The sequence below is a fragment of the Acinonyx jubatus genome, chromosome D2 (assembly GCF_027475565.1).
Source record: "Acinonyx jubatus isolate Ajub_Pintada_27869175 chromosome D2, VMU_Ajub_asm_v1.0, whole genome shotgun sequence".
In the NCBI taxonomy this organism is placed as follows: Eukaryota; Metazoa; Chordata; class Mammalia; order Carnivora; family Felidae; genus Acinonyx; species Acinonyx jubatus.
The window spans coordinates 74,043,167-74,058,681 of record NC_069393.1 but is presented as its reverse complement, the minus strand read 5'-3'; the positions used below and the strand labels follow the sequence as shown (position 1 = coordinate 74,058,681).

Below are 15,515 nucleotides of genomic sequence, written 5' to 3'. Positions count from 1 at the left end.
CCTGCTTGGGATTCTCTCTCTCACCTTCTCTCTCTCTGCCCTGCCCCTGCCCGCACTTTCTTTCTCTGTCTCTCAAAATAAATAAATAAACCTTAAAGTACAGCCAGGGTTGAGAACCTGTGCTGAACGCCCCATGTTCTAGGTATTGTCAGTACTAACAGTATCTACTGTTCAGGGGTGCCTGTCAGTGCCTGATGCCCACTTGGCATGTATTCTCTCGTTAATCTCCAGTGAGGATTATTATTATTCCCATTTTGATGATGCGAAAAGCGAGGTTCAGGGAGACTGAGTGGTTTGTTATTCCAAAGTCGCGCAGGTAGCAGGAAGTGCTGGAGGCCAGATTCATTCTGGTCCACCTGCCTTCAAAGACCGCACTCTCTGTGGCGGGCTCACAGCCTGGAGGGCTCTCCCAGCTCCTCAAAGCCCCAACAGACCAACTGATGCAGACAGATTGGAGGCTGTGTGAATAGACAATCCCATTTCCTGGGACTGCAGGAGCCAAGGTAGCAGTGAGGAATGCACCAGGCTGACGTCCTTCCACACGGTGGGACCTCGGGCTCCCAAGGACCCAGACCTCCTACAGTTAGGTCTGCAGCACGTCTCAAAATGGGGCTGGGCTTCTGCGAACCGGGCATACGTTGGGAGGAGCCACAAGGGACAGAGGCAGATTTTTTTAAGTGACAAAAAGATGTTTTAAGGTTACTTTTATTTACTTAACTATAAAAGGCATACATGCTTAACCAAAGAAGCTTGGGAAATCAAAATATAAAGATGAAAAAAACTCATAATTCCATACCTGGAAAAAAACCCACAAATAACATCTGATCTCTAGATTTTTCCCTCCTTTTCTTTCCTATAAGTACGTACATGCACGTGCATGTAACTGTTGTGCCACAATGCAGTTCAGAGTTCTTAATGTAAAGAAAGTATTTTTGTATGCTGTTGTTAAAATTCATTTATTTGAGGGGCGTCTGGGTGGCTCAGTTGGTTAAGCGTCCCACTTCGGCTCAGGTCATGATCTCTCAGTCTGTGAGTTCGAGCCCTGCGTCGGGCTCCGTGCTGACGGCTCAGAGCCTGGATCCTGCTTTGGATTCTGTGTCTCCCTCTCTCTCTGCCCCTCCCCCACTCGTGCTCACTCACGCGCTCTCTCTCTCTCTCTCTCTCTCTCTCTCTCAAAAATAAACATTAGGGGCGCCTGGGTGGCGCAGTCGGTTAAGCATCCGACTTCAGCCAGGTCACGATCTCGCGGTCCGTGAGTTCGAGCCCCGCGTCAGGCTCTGGGCTGATGGCTCAGAGCCTGGAGCCTGTTTCCGATTCTGTGTCTCCCTCTCTCTCTGCCCCTTCCCCGTTCATGCTCTGTCTCTCTCTGTCCCAAAAACAAATAAACGTTGAAAAATAAACATTAAAAAATTTTATTTATTTGAGAGGGAGAAAGAGGCATTAACTATCTTCCAAAGGTACAACGGGGTGAAAACAAAGTATTTGGACTCTGAGCTGATTCCACAGTGAGTCCCTGGGAAGGGCTTTGGGTTCTGTTTCACTTCAGAAAACTGCCTCTCAGGGGCCTTGCTGGTAACCCTCAACATGTGTGCTCAGCATGGCCTGTGGTTCTCTGCTCCTAGAAGGCCCCCAGGAAGGCCCTGTTTTTCCGAGTGAAGGAGTTGGAAGCTGGGAGGAGCGCATTCGGAACCACAAGATTTCACCTAACTTAACCCCCGCTCCCCCCATCCCCTCAGCGGCTCTGGCTTCCTTCCACGCTGTTGGCTTCATTGCAGTGCCGTCTGAGCAGCCTGCCTTGTGCCCCCGGGCACCCCGTTCACCAGGAAGACTCCAGGGAACCTCAGCCCCTTGTCACGGCAGCAGCACTCCAGCCCTGGAGGTGCTGATAGGGCAGCGTGGGCTTTAGGGTGCAGCTGGAACCTGGAAGGGGGGCAAATCCTCCCTGAGCAGACCTGACATCCGTGCATCTTCTCGGGTCTTCATTCAAGTCCTATTTACTCTTGGTTTACTTACACACAGTTCTAGTGGGCTCTGGTCCTCAGGTCACAGCGGATTGGACAGCAAGAGGCGACAGCTGACAGGCAGGGAGGAGACAGAAAAGCGAAAGTCAGCATAAAACCACAGCACAGCGATATCTGGAGCCACCAAGCGCGGGGGCCCTCAGCCCCACGCACCGCCCCGGGGGCATCCCTGTGCTACGGGATGGTGACACCATGAGTGATCCTGATACCCCAGAGCGTCAGGCAAAACTTAAATTGTGGTCAGCGTATTCTGTGAAGAATGGGTTAGACATTTTAATGTCTTAAGTTTGAGATCTTAAGAGAAGTTTGGGGCATAAAACTCTTACTCTGAGGGGCACGTGGGTGGCTCAAGCAGTTGAATGTCCAGCTTTGGCTTAGGTCATGATCTCGAGATTTGTGGTTTTGAGCCCCACATCGTGCTCCGCGCTGGCACTGCAGAGCCTGCTTGGGATTCTCTCCCTCTGTCTTTTTCTCTACCCTCCCCCACTTGCTCGCGAATGTGCTCTCTCTTTCTCAAATAATTAAACTTTAAATGGTTACTTTGAAAACCTATGGAAGTGGAGAGATCCTTCTCTGATTTATTTTATTTATTTTCAATGTTTATTAATTTATTTTTTGAGAGAGAGAGAGCAAACCAGGGAGGGGCAGAGGGAGAGAGAAATCCCAAGCAGACTGCATGCCGTCAGCGAGGAGCCTGACATGGGGCTCGAACTCACAGACTGTGAGATCATGACCTGAGCCGGAACCAGGAGTCGGACATTCAACCTACTGAGCCACCCAGGTGTCCCTCCTTCTCTGATTTAACTCAGTTCTGCAAACATGGCCCAGTCGTGTACTCAGCACATGCTGGTAAGGCCAGGAGAGATGGGGGTAGTTCTGTGGCTGTTTCCTTGGAACCTCAGCCTAGAATCAAAGGCTGCTGTTGGACAAATTTAAGTTGTGGGAAGCAGGAAGGAGGGGGCGACCTTACAAAGAGTTGGTTTTTTTCAATGAAGTGCTATTTCCTGCAGTGTCTTTTTTTTTTTTTTTTTTTCTCTCTTCAAAATGCACTACTAGCAGGTCTATTTCAGTTGTGGTTGGTTTGCTGGTTATTTGTTCTTTCCTTCACTCCCTTATGCTGCAATATTGAGGGAGAGCCCCGCTATGTGCCAGGCACCGTGTTAGGAACTGTGTGTGCAGCAAGGAAATCGGCACCCGTCTGACCGTGAAGACAGAGAACAGGTGCTATGAAGGAAAGACTACAGGTGATGGGCTAAGAGTGACTGGGAGGGGCCTACTTTGGAGCTAGTGGAGGGCTCCCTGAAGAGGTGACTGAGACCTGAGTGGTCAGGGGAAGACAGGTGAAAAGGCGGCAGGACCTTCCAAGGAGAGGCAACAGCAAGTACAAAGGCCCTGGGGTGGGGATCCACTAGGTGTGTTGGAGGAGGTCAGTGTGGCTGGAAGTAAGTCAGGAGCGACTGGCAGGGGTTAGGCCCCGAGGCTGCGGTAACCAGTTTACTCCCAAGGATTTTGAATGGTAACTATTTATTTATTTATTTATTTATTTATTTATTTAAAAAAATTATTTACAAAATTTTTTAAGTTTAATCATTTTTGGAGAGAGAGAGAGAGAGAGACAGAGTGTGAGCAGGGGAGGGGCAGAGAGGGAGAGGGAGACACAGAATGTGAAGCAGGCTCCAGGCTCCGAGCTGTTAGCACAGAACCCGATGCAGGACTCGAACCCACAAACTGTGAGATCATGACCTGAGCTGATCGGATGCCTAACTGACTGAGCCACCCAGGCACCCCTCAAAAAAATTTTTTTTTATGTTTATTTATTTTTGAGAGAGAGAGAGAGACAGACAGGCAGAGCATGAGCCCAGGGAGGGGAAGAGGGAGAGGGAGACACAGAGTCCGAAGCAGGCTCCCGGCTCTTAGCCGTCAGTACAGAGCCTGACATGGGGCTCGAACCCACAAACCGTGAGATCATGAACTGAGCCAAAGTTGAAGGCTTAACCGACTGAGCCAACCATTCAAGCTGCCTCTTGAATGGTCACTATTTATAGAATGTGCCAGTTAGGCTAATAAGATTTGGGCCTCTTAAAAGCTGGGCACCTTGGCTGTGATCTCCGGCTCCAGCTGTACCCGTCCCTCACCAGCCCGTGCAAGAGAGCGATGGTACCTCGGTGCAGGGCCATCTCTACCAGCTGTGAACCTGCAGCCTCCTCACCGAGACTCATCATCTGTACCCCGATGGCCTGACACCTGCCGTCTTCCCCTCCCCCACTGCCCATCGCTTCCTGGGTGCTGAGCTCAGATTTACTGTCATTGTCACTGTATGTTGGGTTAGCCAGGATGGGGAAGGGGGAGCTCATGTTCCAGTCTGGCCTCCGTCTGGCCCCTGGTGAGTCCCTTTCTTAGTGTGGCCTCTGTGTCCTCATCTGTAACATGGGGTTTTGGCAAGCTCTGTTCCTTCTCGGAGCTGCACAGCGAAGCAGTCTACAAACCTTCAATGTCCATAAACCTTTTTAACCTGATGTTAAAAAGTGGCTGCCTGCTAGCCACCACCTGATTTCCTTAGACCTGATTTTGTCCGCCTTTTCTTCGACTTTAGAATTTAGTAGCTGTGAAACACTGGGCAAGATGCAATCCCTCTGTATGCCTCAGTTTCCTCATTTGTTTTGAAACAGAGGTTATGATAAGGCAGTTGTGAGGATGAAACGCAGTCGTATCCGTGAAGTGCTTACTTAGTGCTTACTTACTCCGTAAGTATTAACTGCGTGTGTCCTTTAGAACGTCACATGAAGATAACTTTAATTTCAGGCAGTTCTTTTTTTTTTTTAAGTCTATTTATTTATTTATTTAGAGAGAGAGAGAGCGCGCGCGCATGGGAGCAACAGAGAGAGGGAGAGAGAATCCCAAGCAGGCTCCACATAGCACGGAGCCCGACGTGGGGCTCAAACTCACAAACCATGAGATCATGACCTGGGCCGAAACCAAGAGCTGGACACTTACCCGACTGAGCCACCCAGGCGCCTCTAATTTCATGCAGTCGTTCTTAACTGGGGATGATTTTGCCCCCTAGGGATACTGGGTAGTGTGTGGAGACCTTTCTGGCTGTCACAACTGGGGTGGGGGCTCCATTGGCACCTAGCGGGTAGAGGCCAGGATGCTGCTAAATATGCGCACAGGACAGCCCCACACAGGACACAGAGTTCTCTGGCCCAAGGTATCAGTGGTGCTGAGGTGGAAAAATCCTGATATAATGTGACTTCCAGAACCATAGCAGAGTTCACGCAACCTTCCCTTCAACGTGCCTCAGGTCCCCAACTAAAAAGCAGCAAATAATGTATATGTCTGGTTTCTACACTGGAATTCTGGGAAAACATTAAGTTTACACAGTTTACACAGTGCTTTCGTGGGTACCTCTCATTTGACTCTGGAGGAGTCTTGGGGAAGGTGGCACCCGGCACCTCAGTTTACCAGTGAGAGAGTTTGCTCCATGAGAAGGTGATGTGACTAGCCTGAGGTCACAGTGTTGGGAGAGGGGGAAACAGCTTGGGCTCAGGGCTTCTGGCTCAGCCGGACTCTTCCCACCTCCCCATCACCCCATGGGAACCTGCCTCGCGCAAAGCAGTGGTATTTGTTCTTAGCTCCTCCTGGTCTGGGCCGCCATTTTCCTTTCACACTTGCTTTACAGAGTCACTGCCTTTGGCATTGAAAGACCTGCCAGGGCTCTCACCTTCTCCATTCCCACTTTGTCTCCCTGGCTCAGTTGTGCTCTTTTGCACCTCCAGCCTGGCTGATTCTAGAACCTCCCTAGTAACCTCAGTTACTCAGGTACCCAGAGCCAGTTACAACATGAAGGGATCAAACCGGTCACAGCAGCCTAGCAAGCGTATCTCTGTACAAGAAGTGACAACGTCCGTCTGTGCTGGCCTTGTCAGCTCAGTGGGCTGGATGCACGTGTCCTGCCCGCCTGCAGGGCTAGGAACTCCAGGGAGCAAGGCCAGCCCAGGGGCCCACTGAGCCAGCACTAGCTGTGAGCATACCCTGTTACCGTGTCACTCACGATGCTGAGCAGGTTAATCTTAAAAATTATTTTTAACTGTTAAATAACTGCATGTTCACTGCTGAGAAGAAAAGAAAATTCACGTAACCCAGAGGGTCTGAAGTAAGAAGCTAAAACCCCCCAGGGCGTGCCTTCCCTCTCACTCCCTGGTGGGAACTCTTGCATGTTTCGGATCCTTCCAGACCCTTCCCCGAACGTGTAAGAATGGAACGCTTTGAAATCTGCTCAGTGACTTGAGATTGCGCCATGTCAGTGATTTAAAACAAAACTCTGCTCCTGTAAGTTTCTCAGCGCCACCTTATTTATATACCTGTCTTGCTCTGAAGCCTCTTGTTTGAATTCCACAGAAGAGCATGACTGGAGATGATGGAAGGGCCAAGGTCATTGCACATGGCAACTTGAGACCATGGCTTTCTTGGACCATGAAGGAGGTTGGGGGGGGGAGTGGGGAGCAAGGCTGCTCATTCTTCTTCCTTAAATCTCGCCCAGGCTTGGTGCTAAGTCTGTCTGGGGAAGGCACAATGGAGGCAGCCTCCTCCACGGAAAAGGAAGCCCTCAGCCTCTGATGTTTAAAAACAATGTAGAAAAGGCTTCATCGAGATGTCAGTGCTCCCGGCCACATCCTTGACAGAGAAAGGAACCGTGTGCGTCTGGCGCCTTTTTAGCAGTGTCGTTTCTTTGAGTTTCCCCAGAACCCAAGTAGAGAGAAACACTTCCTTTTTAGACATCAAGAAGAAGGGGTGGACCGGCTGGTGGGGACCCAGCAGTGAGGGAGGGGCCGCCATGCCTCCGGGGTCATAGGGGGTCCGCTCCCTCCCCCACCCCCCTGCGGCTCCAAGTCTGCGGTGGTGGCTGGAGCCGGGGATTCTGGGCGCCTCCGTCTTGTGGGTGCCAGCTGACCTCTGCCCCCAAAGATTAAGATTTGTCCACTCCCGAAATCGGCATTTTCCAGTGTGCAAAGCCAGAGAGGGCAGGTCGTGGGTTTTCATTCAAATGGAAGAAAAGTTGGCTCCCTGTGTCCACCACAGCCGTTTGCCTTATGAGGGGCGGGGCAGGGGCAGGAAGGGTAGTATTTAAATACTTTGAGATTTAAAAAAAAATTTTTTTTAGTAACTTTAAAAAGGTATTTAGGGGAAGAAGGTGGGTGGGTGCTAGAATAGCTTTTAACTCTCTTCCTTATGGCAAAAGGCAAAAGTGAAATACTTTCACCTCATGTAGAAAGCATGTCATTTGGGCCTGGGATTTGAGCATTTGACCAATTGTCCCCTGCTCAGTGAGACAGCACAGCCCCGTGGGCCTGTGAGGGCAGGCCTCCCTCCTTTTCCGTCCATGTCCACCCTCTTTCTGGAGTTCTGATCCCACCCAGCATGGCATCCGTCTTTGGAAGCCTGTCCGGGAAGCACTGTCCAGGGTGACAAGAAACTTCCATGGCCCAGCCTGGCACATTGGGACGAGGGCTGACCTGAGCTGCTGTCTGCAGGCTGCCCTCAGACCTTCTCTTGATTTCACCCCATTCCCACTCAGAAGATGGGGAGATGGTCTTGAACTTGGGGGGTGGGACATCTCTGTGTGTGCCCTGCCTGACAGCATCTGCAATGCCCAGCTGATTCTGCATCGTTTCATGGCTTGAGGGCTGGAGGGAGGGGGCTTGCTTTTTTCACACTTTGTACGTGTAGGTATGAAGGCATGTCTGAGGGTCTGGGTGTGGGGGGAGACAGCACATTCTAGAAGTGCTGCTCAGAGACCGTAGCACTGGCCACCTTCTTGAACCCAGCTCCTGAAGCAAACATGAAAACTCATTACTAAAACTCTCTGCTGCATTAAAGGACCCAGTTGAAATAACACAGCAGAGCGGTTTGAAAAGGAGGGAGGATGCTTGTTTTGGTCTTTTAATGTTCCTATCGTCTGAGAAGCGTTAAAAGATTAGGCTTGAAACCCACTTAATCGACACAGGGACGTAATCTTCACCGAGAAGCCTTCAAGCCTAGTTAAGCGTCCCATTTTCTGCACAGATGAGGGTGCCTCGGGGAACGTGTCCTTTCCTGGAGCCGCAGATTCGGCACAACCTCCAGTTGGAGCACCGCGTGGATATTTTCCCTTGCAGAAAGGCAAATCCTAATCAGTCATTGCCCTGGGATCTGGAGGGGGGGGCGTGGCTGTGTAGTTGGACCTTGTACAAGGATGCCCACGGGTGGGAAGCCTCCCTTGCCTTTCTCACCGAGAGTTCCACCTCCAGTTGCCTGCAGGAATGGATCCCAAGACGACGACGCTAAATAGTTTACAGTCCAGGCATGCCACTTACAGATGTGGGGCAGCCAAAACCTGAAACCTGCTGAGCCACAGCTGCCTTGGCCAAAAAAAAAAAAAAAAAAGGACGGAATGCAGTTTAGCTGCCAACTCAAGTTTTCTGCTTCATCGGCCGCCTGTCTCTCAGAAGGACCGTCTGTCTGCTGTCCAGCTCTGCTCTGATGCCGTCCGCCTACCTGGAGCCCTCCCCACCCCCCCTGCTCGATTTGTCTCCACCTTCTTCCTTTCTCTTCCCTGTAGACAACTTGAGGTGTGCTGTCAGTTCAGGCCCGGTGAGGCCGGTTCTCCCCATCTGAGAGTCCTTGTTTTGTAGAACCTTCTGGAACACCTCGGGCCATCTCCTTTTCCGTGCTCAAGTAGGAGTGAGCTGCAATCAGTAAGCCAACTGTTAGTTTCCAAGGGCCATCTTAACAAGCTATCTCGAACTGAGTCACTTAAAACAACAGAAATCTATTTTCTAAGTTCAGGAGGTCAGAAATCCAAAATCAAGGTGTCGGCAAGGCTGTGCCCCTCTGGAAGGTTCTACGGAGGAATCTTTTCCTGCCTCCTCCTGGCGGGGGCTAGCATTCCTTGGTGTTCCTGGCTTATAGCAGCATCACTCAGATCTATGCTTCTGTCTTCAGACCTATGGTCTCTTCCCTCTGTGTCCCTCCGTGGTGTCCTTCCTTCTCATGAAGATACCACTCCTTGAATGATGATGTCATCTCAAGATCCTCAACTAACCTTATTCCAAATAAGGTCACATTCTGAGGTTCCAGGTGGATGCACACTTTGGGGGTACACCATTCAACCCACCGCACTGACTTTTAGGGATATTTGTTTCCCGTTCATATACACAAATACATGTCTTTTTTTAAACATTTTTAATTTTTTTAAAGTAATCTCTACACCCAGCATAGGGCTTGGACTCATAACCCTGAGATTAAGAGTCACATGCTCTTCTGACTGAGCCAGTCAGGTGCCCCCACAAATACTCTTTTTTAAAAAATGTTTATTTTTTGACAGAGACAGAGAGAGAGCGAGCACGAGCTGGGGATAGGCAGAGAGAGAGGGAGACAGAGGATCTGAAGTGGGCTTTGTGCTGAGGACAGAGAGCCTGACGTGGGGTTTGAACTCACGCGCCGTGAGACCGTGACCTGAGCCAAAGTTGGATGCTTAACTGACAGAGCCACCCATGTGCCTCCCACTCGCCCACAAATTCACTCTTGAAGAACATATTTGGGGTCACTGTGTTTTGTTTTATTGAATTTTTAAAATTCAGCGTTCAGTCACATAACATTCACATATTATTACATTTTTTTCATGTTTAACTCTTTACAGACTTCATTTTCAGTGACTGTCCTATTGGTCTGCCAGGTGAGTGGTGGGACAGCCTAGTGGTTAGGAGTGCGGGCTGGAGATTGAGGTGGCCAGCGTTTGCATCCCCCATGTCTGTCTTGGGCTGTGAAGGGCTACGGCCCCCTCCAGAATCCGACATTGGAGTCCTAAGCCCCAGTACCTCAGAATGTGACTGTGTTTAACGATGGGGAGGCAATTAATGTGAAATGAGGTCATTGGGTGGGCCCTAATCCAATATGACTGGTGTCCTTCTAAGAAGAGGTGACGAGGACACAGCCACACAGAGAGAAGGCTGTGTGGGGACACAGGGGAGAGACGGCCGTGTACAGAGCTTCCTCGACTCGATATGGAGGTACCTCCTGACAGTAAGTTGAAAATATTGCAAGTTGAAGATGGCATTTAGTACATCTAACGTACCGAACCTCGTAGCTTGGCCCAGCCTCCCTTGAACGTGCTCTGAACACTTACAGGAGCCGACAGCTGGGCAAAATCATGGAACACAAAGCCTATTTTACAATGCGGTGTTAGATATCACATGTTGTGCATCGAAGACTGTGCCGAAAGTGAAAACAGGACAGCTGCACGGCTGTAGGATGGTTGTCGGCATAGGAGCTGTCGGCTCTCGTGGTCCCGGGCATGACTGCAAGCTGTGGTGGCCACTGCCCAGCGTGTGAAGTCAAAAAATCATTGAGTTGAGGCCATCTAGAGAAGTCGTCTAAACTCCTGGCCTCCAGAACCGTGAGGAGAGAAAATTCTGTTGTTTCAGCCCCACGGTCTGCGTCACAGCCCCGGCAGATGGGTACCCTGACTGCTGGGGCAAAGCCCCGAACCTCTGAGGCCTCTTTCCTTCTCTCTACAGTCAGGTCCTCCTAGGGGCTCGTGAGGAGTAAATGAGAGAATACTCTGCGTGCTCCCTGGGGCTGGTTGGAAGGTGCTCCAGGCAGAGTTGGTACCGCCCTGGTCGATTTTGCCCGCCCTCTGTGGTTGCACGTTGGGTGCTGTCTGTCCATGCACGGGGCGAATATTTACTGGACCCCGGTCATGGCCATTTGCCCTGTGATAAATGAGGCTGTGGCCTGTGGTCAGCAGCTGAGCACACTGTTTTTGGCTACTTTCTTGGGAAGGATTTTTTTTTTAATGTTTATTTATTTATTTTGAGAGAGACAGAGAGAGTGTGAGCAGGGGAGGGGCAGAGGGAGAGACAGAGAGAGTCCCAAGCAGGCTCTGTGTGCCATGCGGAGCCCGACGTGGGGCTCGATCTCAAAGACCTTGAGATCATGACCTGAGATGAAACCAAGAGACGCTCCACTGACTGAGCCACCCAGGTGCCCCTGGAAGGGATTTTTAGGTGCTTGCTCTATCCTCCAAGCTATTTTCACTGAGCACCTCCCATGGGGGGCCCTGTGATGGGAGCAGCCTGTTGCCATGCGCTCCTAGGCCAGTGCCCAGGGGACCCATTTGCCGGTGGCAGTGATGAACCATTAGGCAGCTCACACGCCCGGAAAATGTTGTCATTGGGAGCGACGTCCCTTTCCTTTTTCAAACCCGTCCAGGGTCTGATGGCCGCAGCCGCCACCTGGTGACTTTACGGCACCCGGAGCGGCACCAGGAGGCAGGCGGAGGCTCTTGGCAGAGGAAGCCCTCACCCGAGAGCCTTCAGGGGCATTTCACACCTGCCCGTGTCAGGGAGTGGCCATTATGCTCCTGTTAAATAGTTTGCGGCCTCCCCTCCCCTCGAGCTTGTGGGCACCGGTGGAATGCCAGGAGCCCGCAGCCTGTCCTGGAGGCTGAGTCCTGCCAGCCCCTGAGCACTCCCCTCAGCTGCAGCGACCTCCTGCCCTCTGCCCCCGCCTCCTCCATCCCTGGGTGCCTCCAGCCTTGGCCTTTTTTCTTCTCTTCTTTGAAGTGTGAGCCTCAGAGGCACGACAGGCAAACAGGATGCTCCCCTCCCACACGCAGAGACTTCAGACGAGACACTTGGGTCGAACCGCATCCTGCTGGCAGTGGTGGGTCCCATCTGCCGCGGACCTGGTGTGGGAGGGGGTGCAGGGCTGGGTGCCAGGAGAGGTACTCACGAAGGGGTTCTCGCTAGTCACTCTGAGCCTCATTCCAGAATTCCAGCAAGGTGGGCATGACAGGGTTCCCTCTGGGAGCTCCGTGCCTGGAAAAGCTGAATAATGCTGGTGGTGAGGGATGGTAACACCTGCTTGGCGCCTTTGTGAGAGGCCACGAATAGATAGCGGCATTCCTCATCCCCTGCCTTGCCCTTGGCTATGATTTTTATGTTTTCTGGGAGCTATTTTGTTGTCGTTGTTGTTTTAAAACGAGTAATTTCTCCAAACCTTGGCAAAATCAGTCCAGGGTTGCAAGATTGCTCTAAAATAGGTGACGGCTATGGAGAGGCACCAGGTGGGGACCTACGGGAGGCGTGCTCTTCCTCAACAGCTGCAGATCCGAGGCAAGACCAGAGGGGACACCCAGGGAAGGGCAGGCAATAGTGTAAGAGTTTCAGGAAAACACAAAGTCCTAAATCTTGCCCGAGTCGTGGCCTCTGAGGATAGCAAAAATGATTTAGGTGCTTCTCCTGTGAGCGAAGCCATCTTGGGAAAACGAACGTGTAAAGGTGGAAGGGTCCAGTTCTCCCATCCCCAGGCAGATGTTCTGAGTCCTGAGACTCCATCAGACACTTAGTTTTCAGAATAGTTTGTGTGTGTGTGTGTGTGTGTGTGTGTGCGTGTGTGTGTGTGTGTGTTGGGGGAGGTCGAATTTAAAAGATGTCAGGGTTTTACCACCCACTTTATAACCCCGCCTGGCAGTGAGCGACATTCTAGACGCCTCTGGAACTTTCCACTTGTTGAGCCCATGGTAGTGCAGTCAGTGAAGACACCAGGGTACGTGGTGTGGATTTTTCATCGGCAGAATGTCCTGAAAATTCGGTTGAAAGGTTTGAGAGAGAGATGATGAGGGAGATTTCTGAAGAGACTGTACTCCTCGACAGCCGGAAAATGCTTTTGTGTTTGCTTCTCTCTTCCCCACCGTTTTTTGTAGGGCAAGGGTGGAGGATGGGGAAAGATCAGGTGGGCGGGTGGGAGAGCGGATACCAGGAGTAGGGGCCGTGGCTAAGAAGAGGGGGCAACTTTCTGCCCTGGGGTGCAGGAGGCAGCACTCTAATCTGAGGACTTAGGCTCTATCGGGGGTCCTGAGAATTGTTTCTTTCCCAGAGACAGGCTCCTGGGCCTGTGTGAGTGTGCAGGTGGCCGCAGGGTGCAGCCAGCTGTTGCTTTTTTAAATTAGAGCCTGTTCCCAGAGCCTCTCCTTGCTAGGGCTGTGGTTTCACTCCCCTGCTTGCATTAAACAAGCCCCATTTTGCTTCTTGGCACAATAATAGGTTTGTTTGAGATCCTGGATTCCAGACTTCTGGGGGTCTTGCCATATGGGCATCATCTGACAGGACAGCGGCCTTTACAATGTGACCATCTCTACAGAAACGGTTGGTGCTCTGCCATCTCAGGTTTCTGGAAAAAGGCATCCCTGTGTTACCTATCCAAATAAAGTGGAAGTTCTTAATGGACCTCCTGCTACGAGGGTGTGAGTCAATGCTGTGTGCATTTACACTTCCGTGGAAAGTAAGGGTAGATTTGTTCGTGTGGTTATTTAAGCGTCCATTGAGACTATTTGAAAATGACCGAAACCACCCCGGAAATCCTTCTGGTCTAGGACACGACTTATTTGCTTTATGCGTCTTGTACGAATGTGTCTTCTTTGGCACCCGATAGGTATGAAATAAACACTTGATAGGATGATTCGCGGCCCGATTGGCCTCCTCCTTTAGACTCTTTTTCATTTTCCCCTTAGATCTTCAACCTCATGAAGTATGACAGCTACAGCCGCTTCTTGAAGTCTGACTTGTTTTTAAAACACAAGCGAACCGAGGAAGAGGAAGAAGATCCGCCCGATGCCCAAACTGCAGCTAAAAGGGCTTCGAGAATTTATAACACATGAGTCCCCAAAGAGCTGGCAGGACTGGCTTTCAGAAGCGAAGGAACTTGCTCTCAGGACCATGCAGGGTTTATAATTGCTTTGTTATCTGTAAGGACTGAAATGCGCAAAACCCCTCCGTGGGATATGTGTATTTTATTAACTGCTTGACCAGTAAGTTTTGCATGATGGCTAATCTTACATAAAAAAACAAATAGCTTTGAAGTTTTAGTTCACACACACACACACACACACACACACACACACACACACACGCAGAAGAATCCTTAAACACCGGACACCTTGAGCATCTTGATTAAACGTCCTGCGAGGCCACCAGGTGAACTTGGAGCCACCTCTTACATTTTAAGTCATTGCCCAGCCTCTGTGGGAAGGGTCATGCATGTCCACAGATTCAATTGGGCAAATCAGCTCAAGAAGGAATTGATCTGACAAACTCAGGCCCCCGGGGGTGTTGGTGGTCAGGTACCTTTGTGGTTAAATACTTCTCGGGAACGAGTTCAGTGCTGGGAAAAGAAAATTCATCACTGACAGCCTATACAGATTTGGGGAGCTGTATGTGAGCATCCTCAGAGGGTTCTTGCTCCTTGTGTGGGGATTTGTCCCGGTTTTGCCTATACTCCGTGACATTTCATGCCACGCAGATAAATAGTTCATCTTGACAGAAACAAGATCTCGACCAGGAAGAAAGACAAATGGGAAATTGTTCAGGGTCCCCGTGACATCACAAGGTGGTGTTGAATGGGCTCGTGGCCCATGGCCCGTGCCGATGATGGAGTTGGTGGGATATGGATATTCTGTTCTCCCATAGCCCATCTGAGGACACATTGGAACCCTTGCTTCTCTGTGCCTACCCTTTTGCTGGACTTGTTGACTCTGGGCTTGACACTTCAACGAGAGGAAAGAAGTCCTCTTTGAAAGTTTCTTCTTGGGTAGAGAAGCTTGAGTGAAATCTTGCTTGGCTGGGGCTGTCCCAGTGAGCCAGGTTCCCCTCCTACCCCCCCCCCCCCAACCCCCGCTTTTGCAAGCAGAGCCCACAAAGCCCAAGGTCAGACACAGTTCCTTTCTGCTACTTGCTCCCGCCATCTGCTGCTGTCAGGCTTCTCCAGCATGTTTGCCAAACCTTAAACTCATGTTTGTACAAACAGAGCGACCAGACACTGTTACTTGTGAGCTTTCCGACTCAGACTTTTCCATTTGCAAAATTCCCTGATGTCGAGGGTGGCTGTGTAGTTTATTAAGCAAACCAGGAAACTTTTGAGAGAGAAGGGAAGTCAGTTTAGCAATTGCCTGGGATAATAGACATAGACTGGTTCTCTTCTGATTGAACCAGTTTGCAATGGTGACCCTCCCCTAGTGTGACCTCTCTGCTCTTCCCCAGATTCCCTCATATCATTGTCCATTCACTGTGGTCGGAAAGTTTCCTGTCCTTCCATCTCAGGCCTGGGGAAGGGATGCCTTCAGGGAGTCATTCACTGCTGAGAACGAAGTCCGAGCATTCAGCGTTCATCAGAAACAGCAAATGCTTGATCCCCTTACATGGGGTTCTCTGCCTTCCCCGGGACATCGCAGACAGGCCTTCTCTCTGTCTGGGACGAGGTAGTGACACTGAGATAGACACCCAAGGGACAGGCCATCCTCAACGAGCAGTTTCTTAACCAGAAAGCTGCAGGGACGCGAGCCCACCCCACCCCACCGTTGCTGATGTAAGGTAATTGGGGAGCATCGGAGAGCTGAGCAACCAGCTCGGTGCTCCCTTCAGAGCTGGTCCTAGGCACTGCAGGTGGGCTGGGAACCCT

General features: G+C 50.9%; 1 protein-coding gene across 3 annotated transcripts in view; it reads left to right on the top strand.

Annotated features, from left to right (window-relative positions):
* The window catches only part of RGS10 (regulator of G protein signaling 10), a 41,317-nt gene extending 27,274 nt beyond the window's left edge, over nt 1–14,043 (top strand). For 2 of the 3 annotated variants that reach the window (XM_027063233.2, XM_015065881.3), the window contains exon 5: nt 13,573–14,043. In XM_027063233.2, the coding sequence (XP_026919034.1) occupies nt 13,573–13,719 (147 nt within the window). In that variant the 3' untranslated portion in view covers nt 13,720–14,043. Of the gene's footprint in view, nt 1–8,084; nt 12,772–13,572 lie in introns of those variants that run through there. The other variant, XM_053207033.1, reaches the window with a different exon arrangement.
* Nucleotides 14,044–15,515: the final 1,472 nt, after the last annotated feature.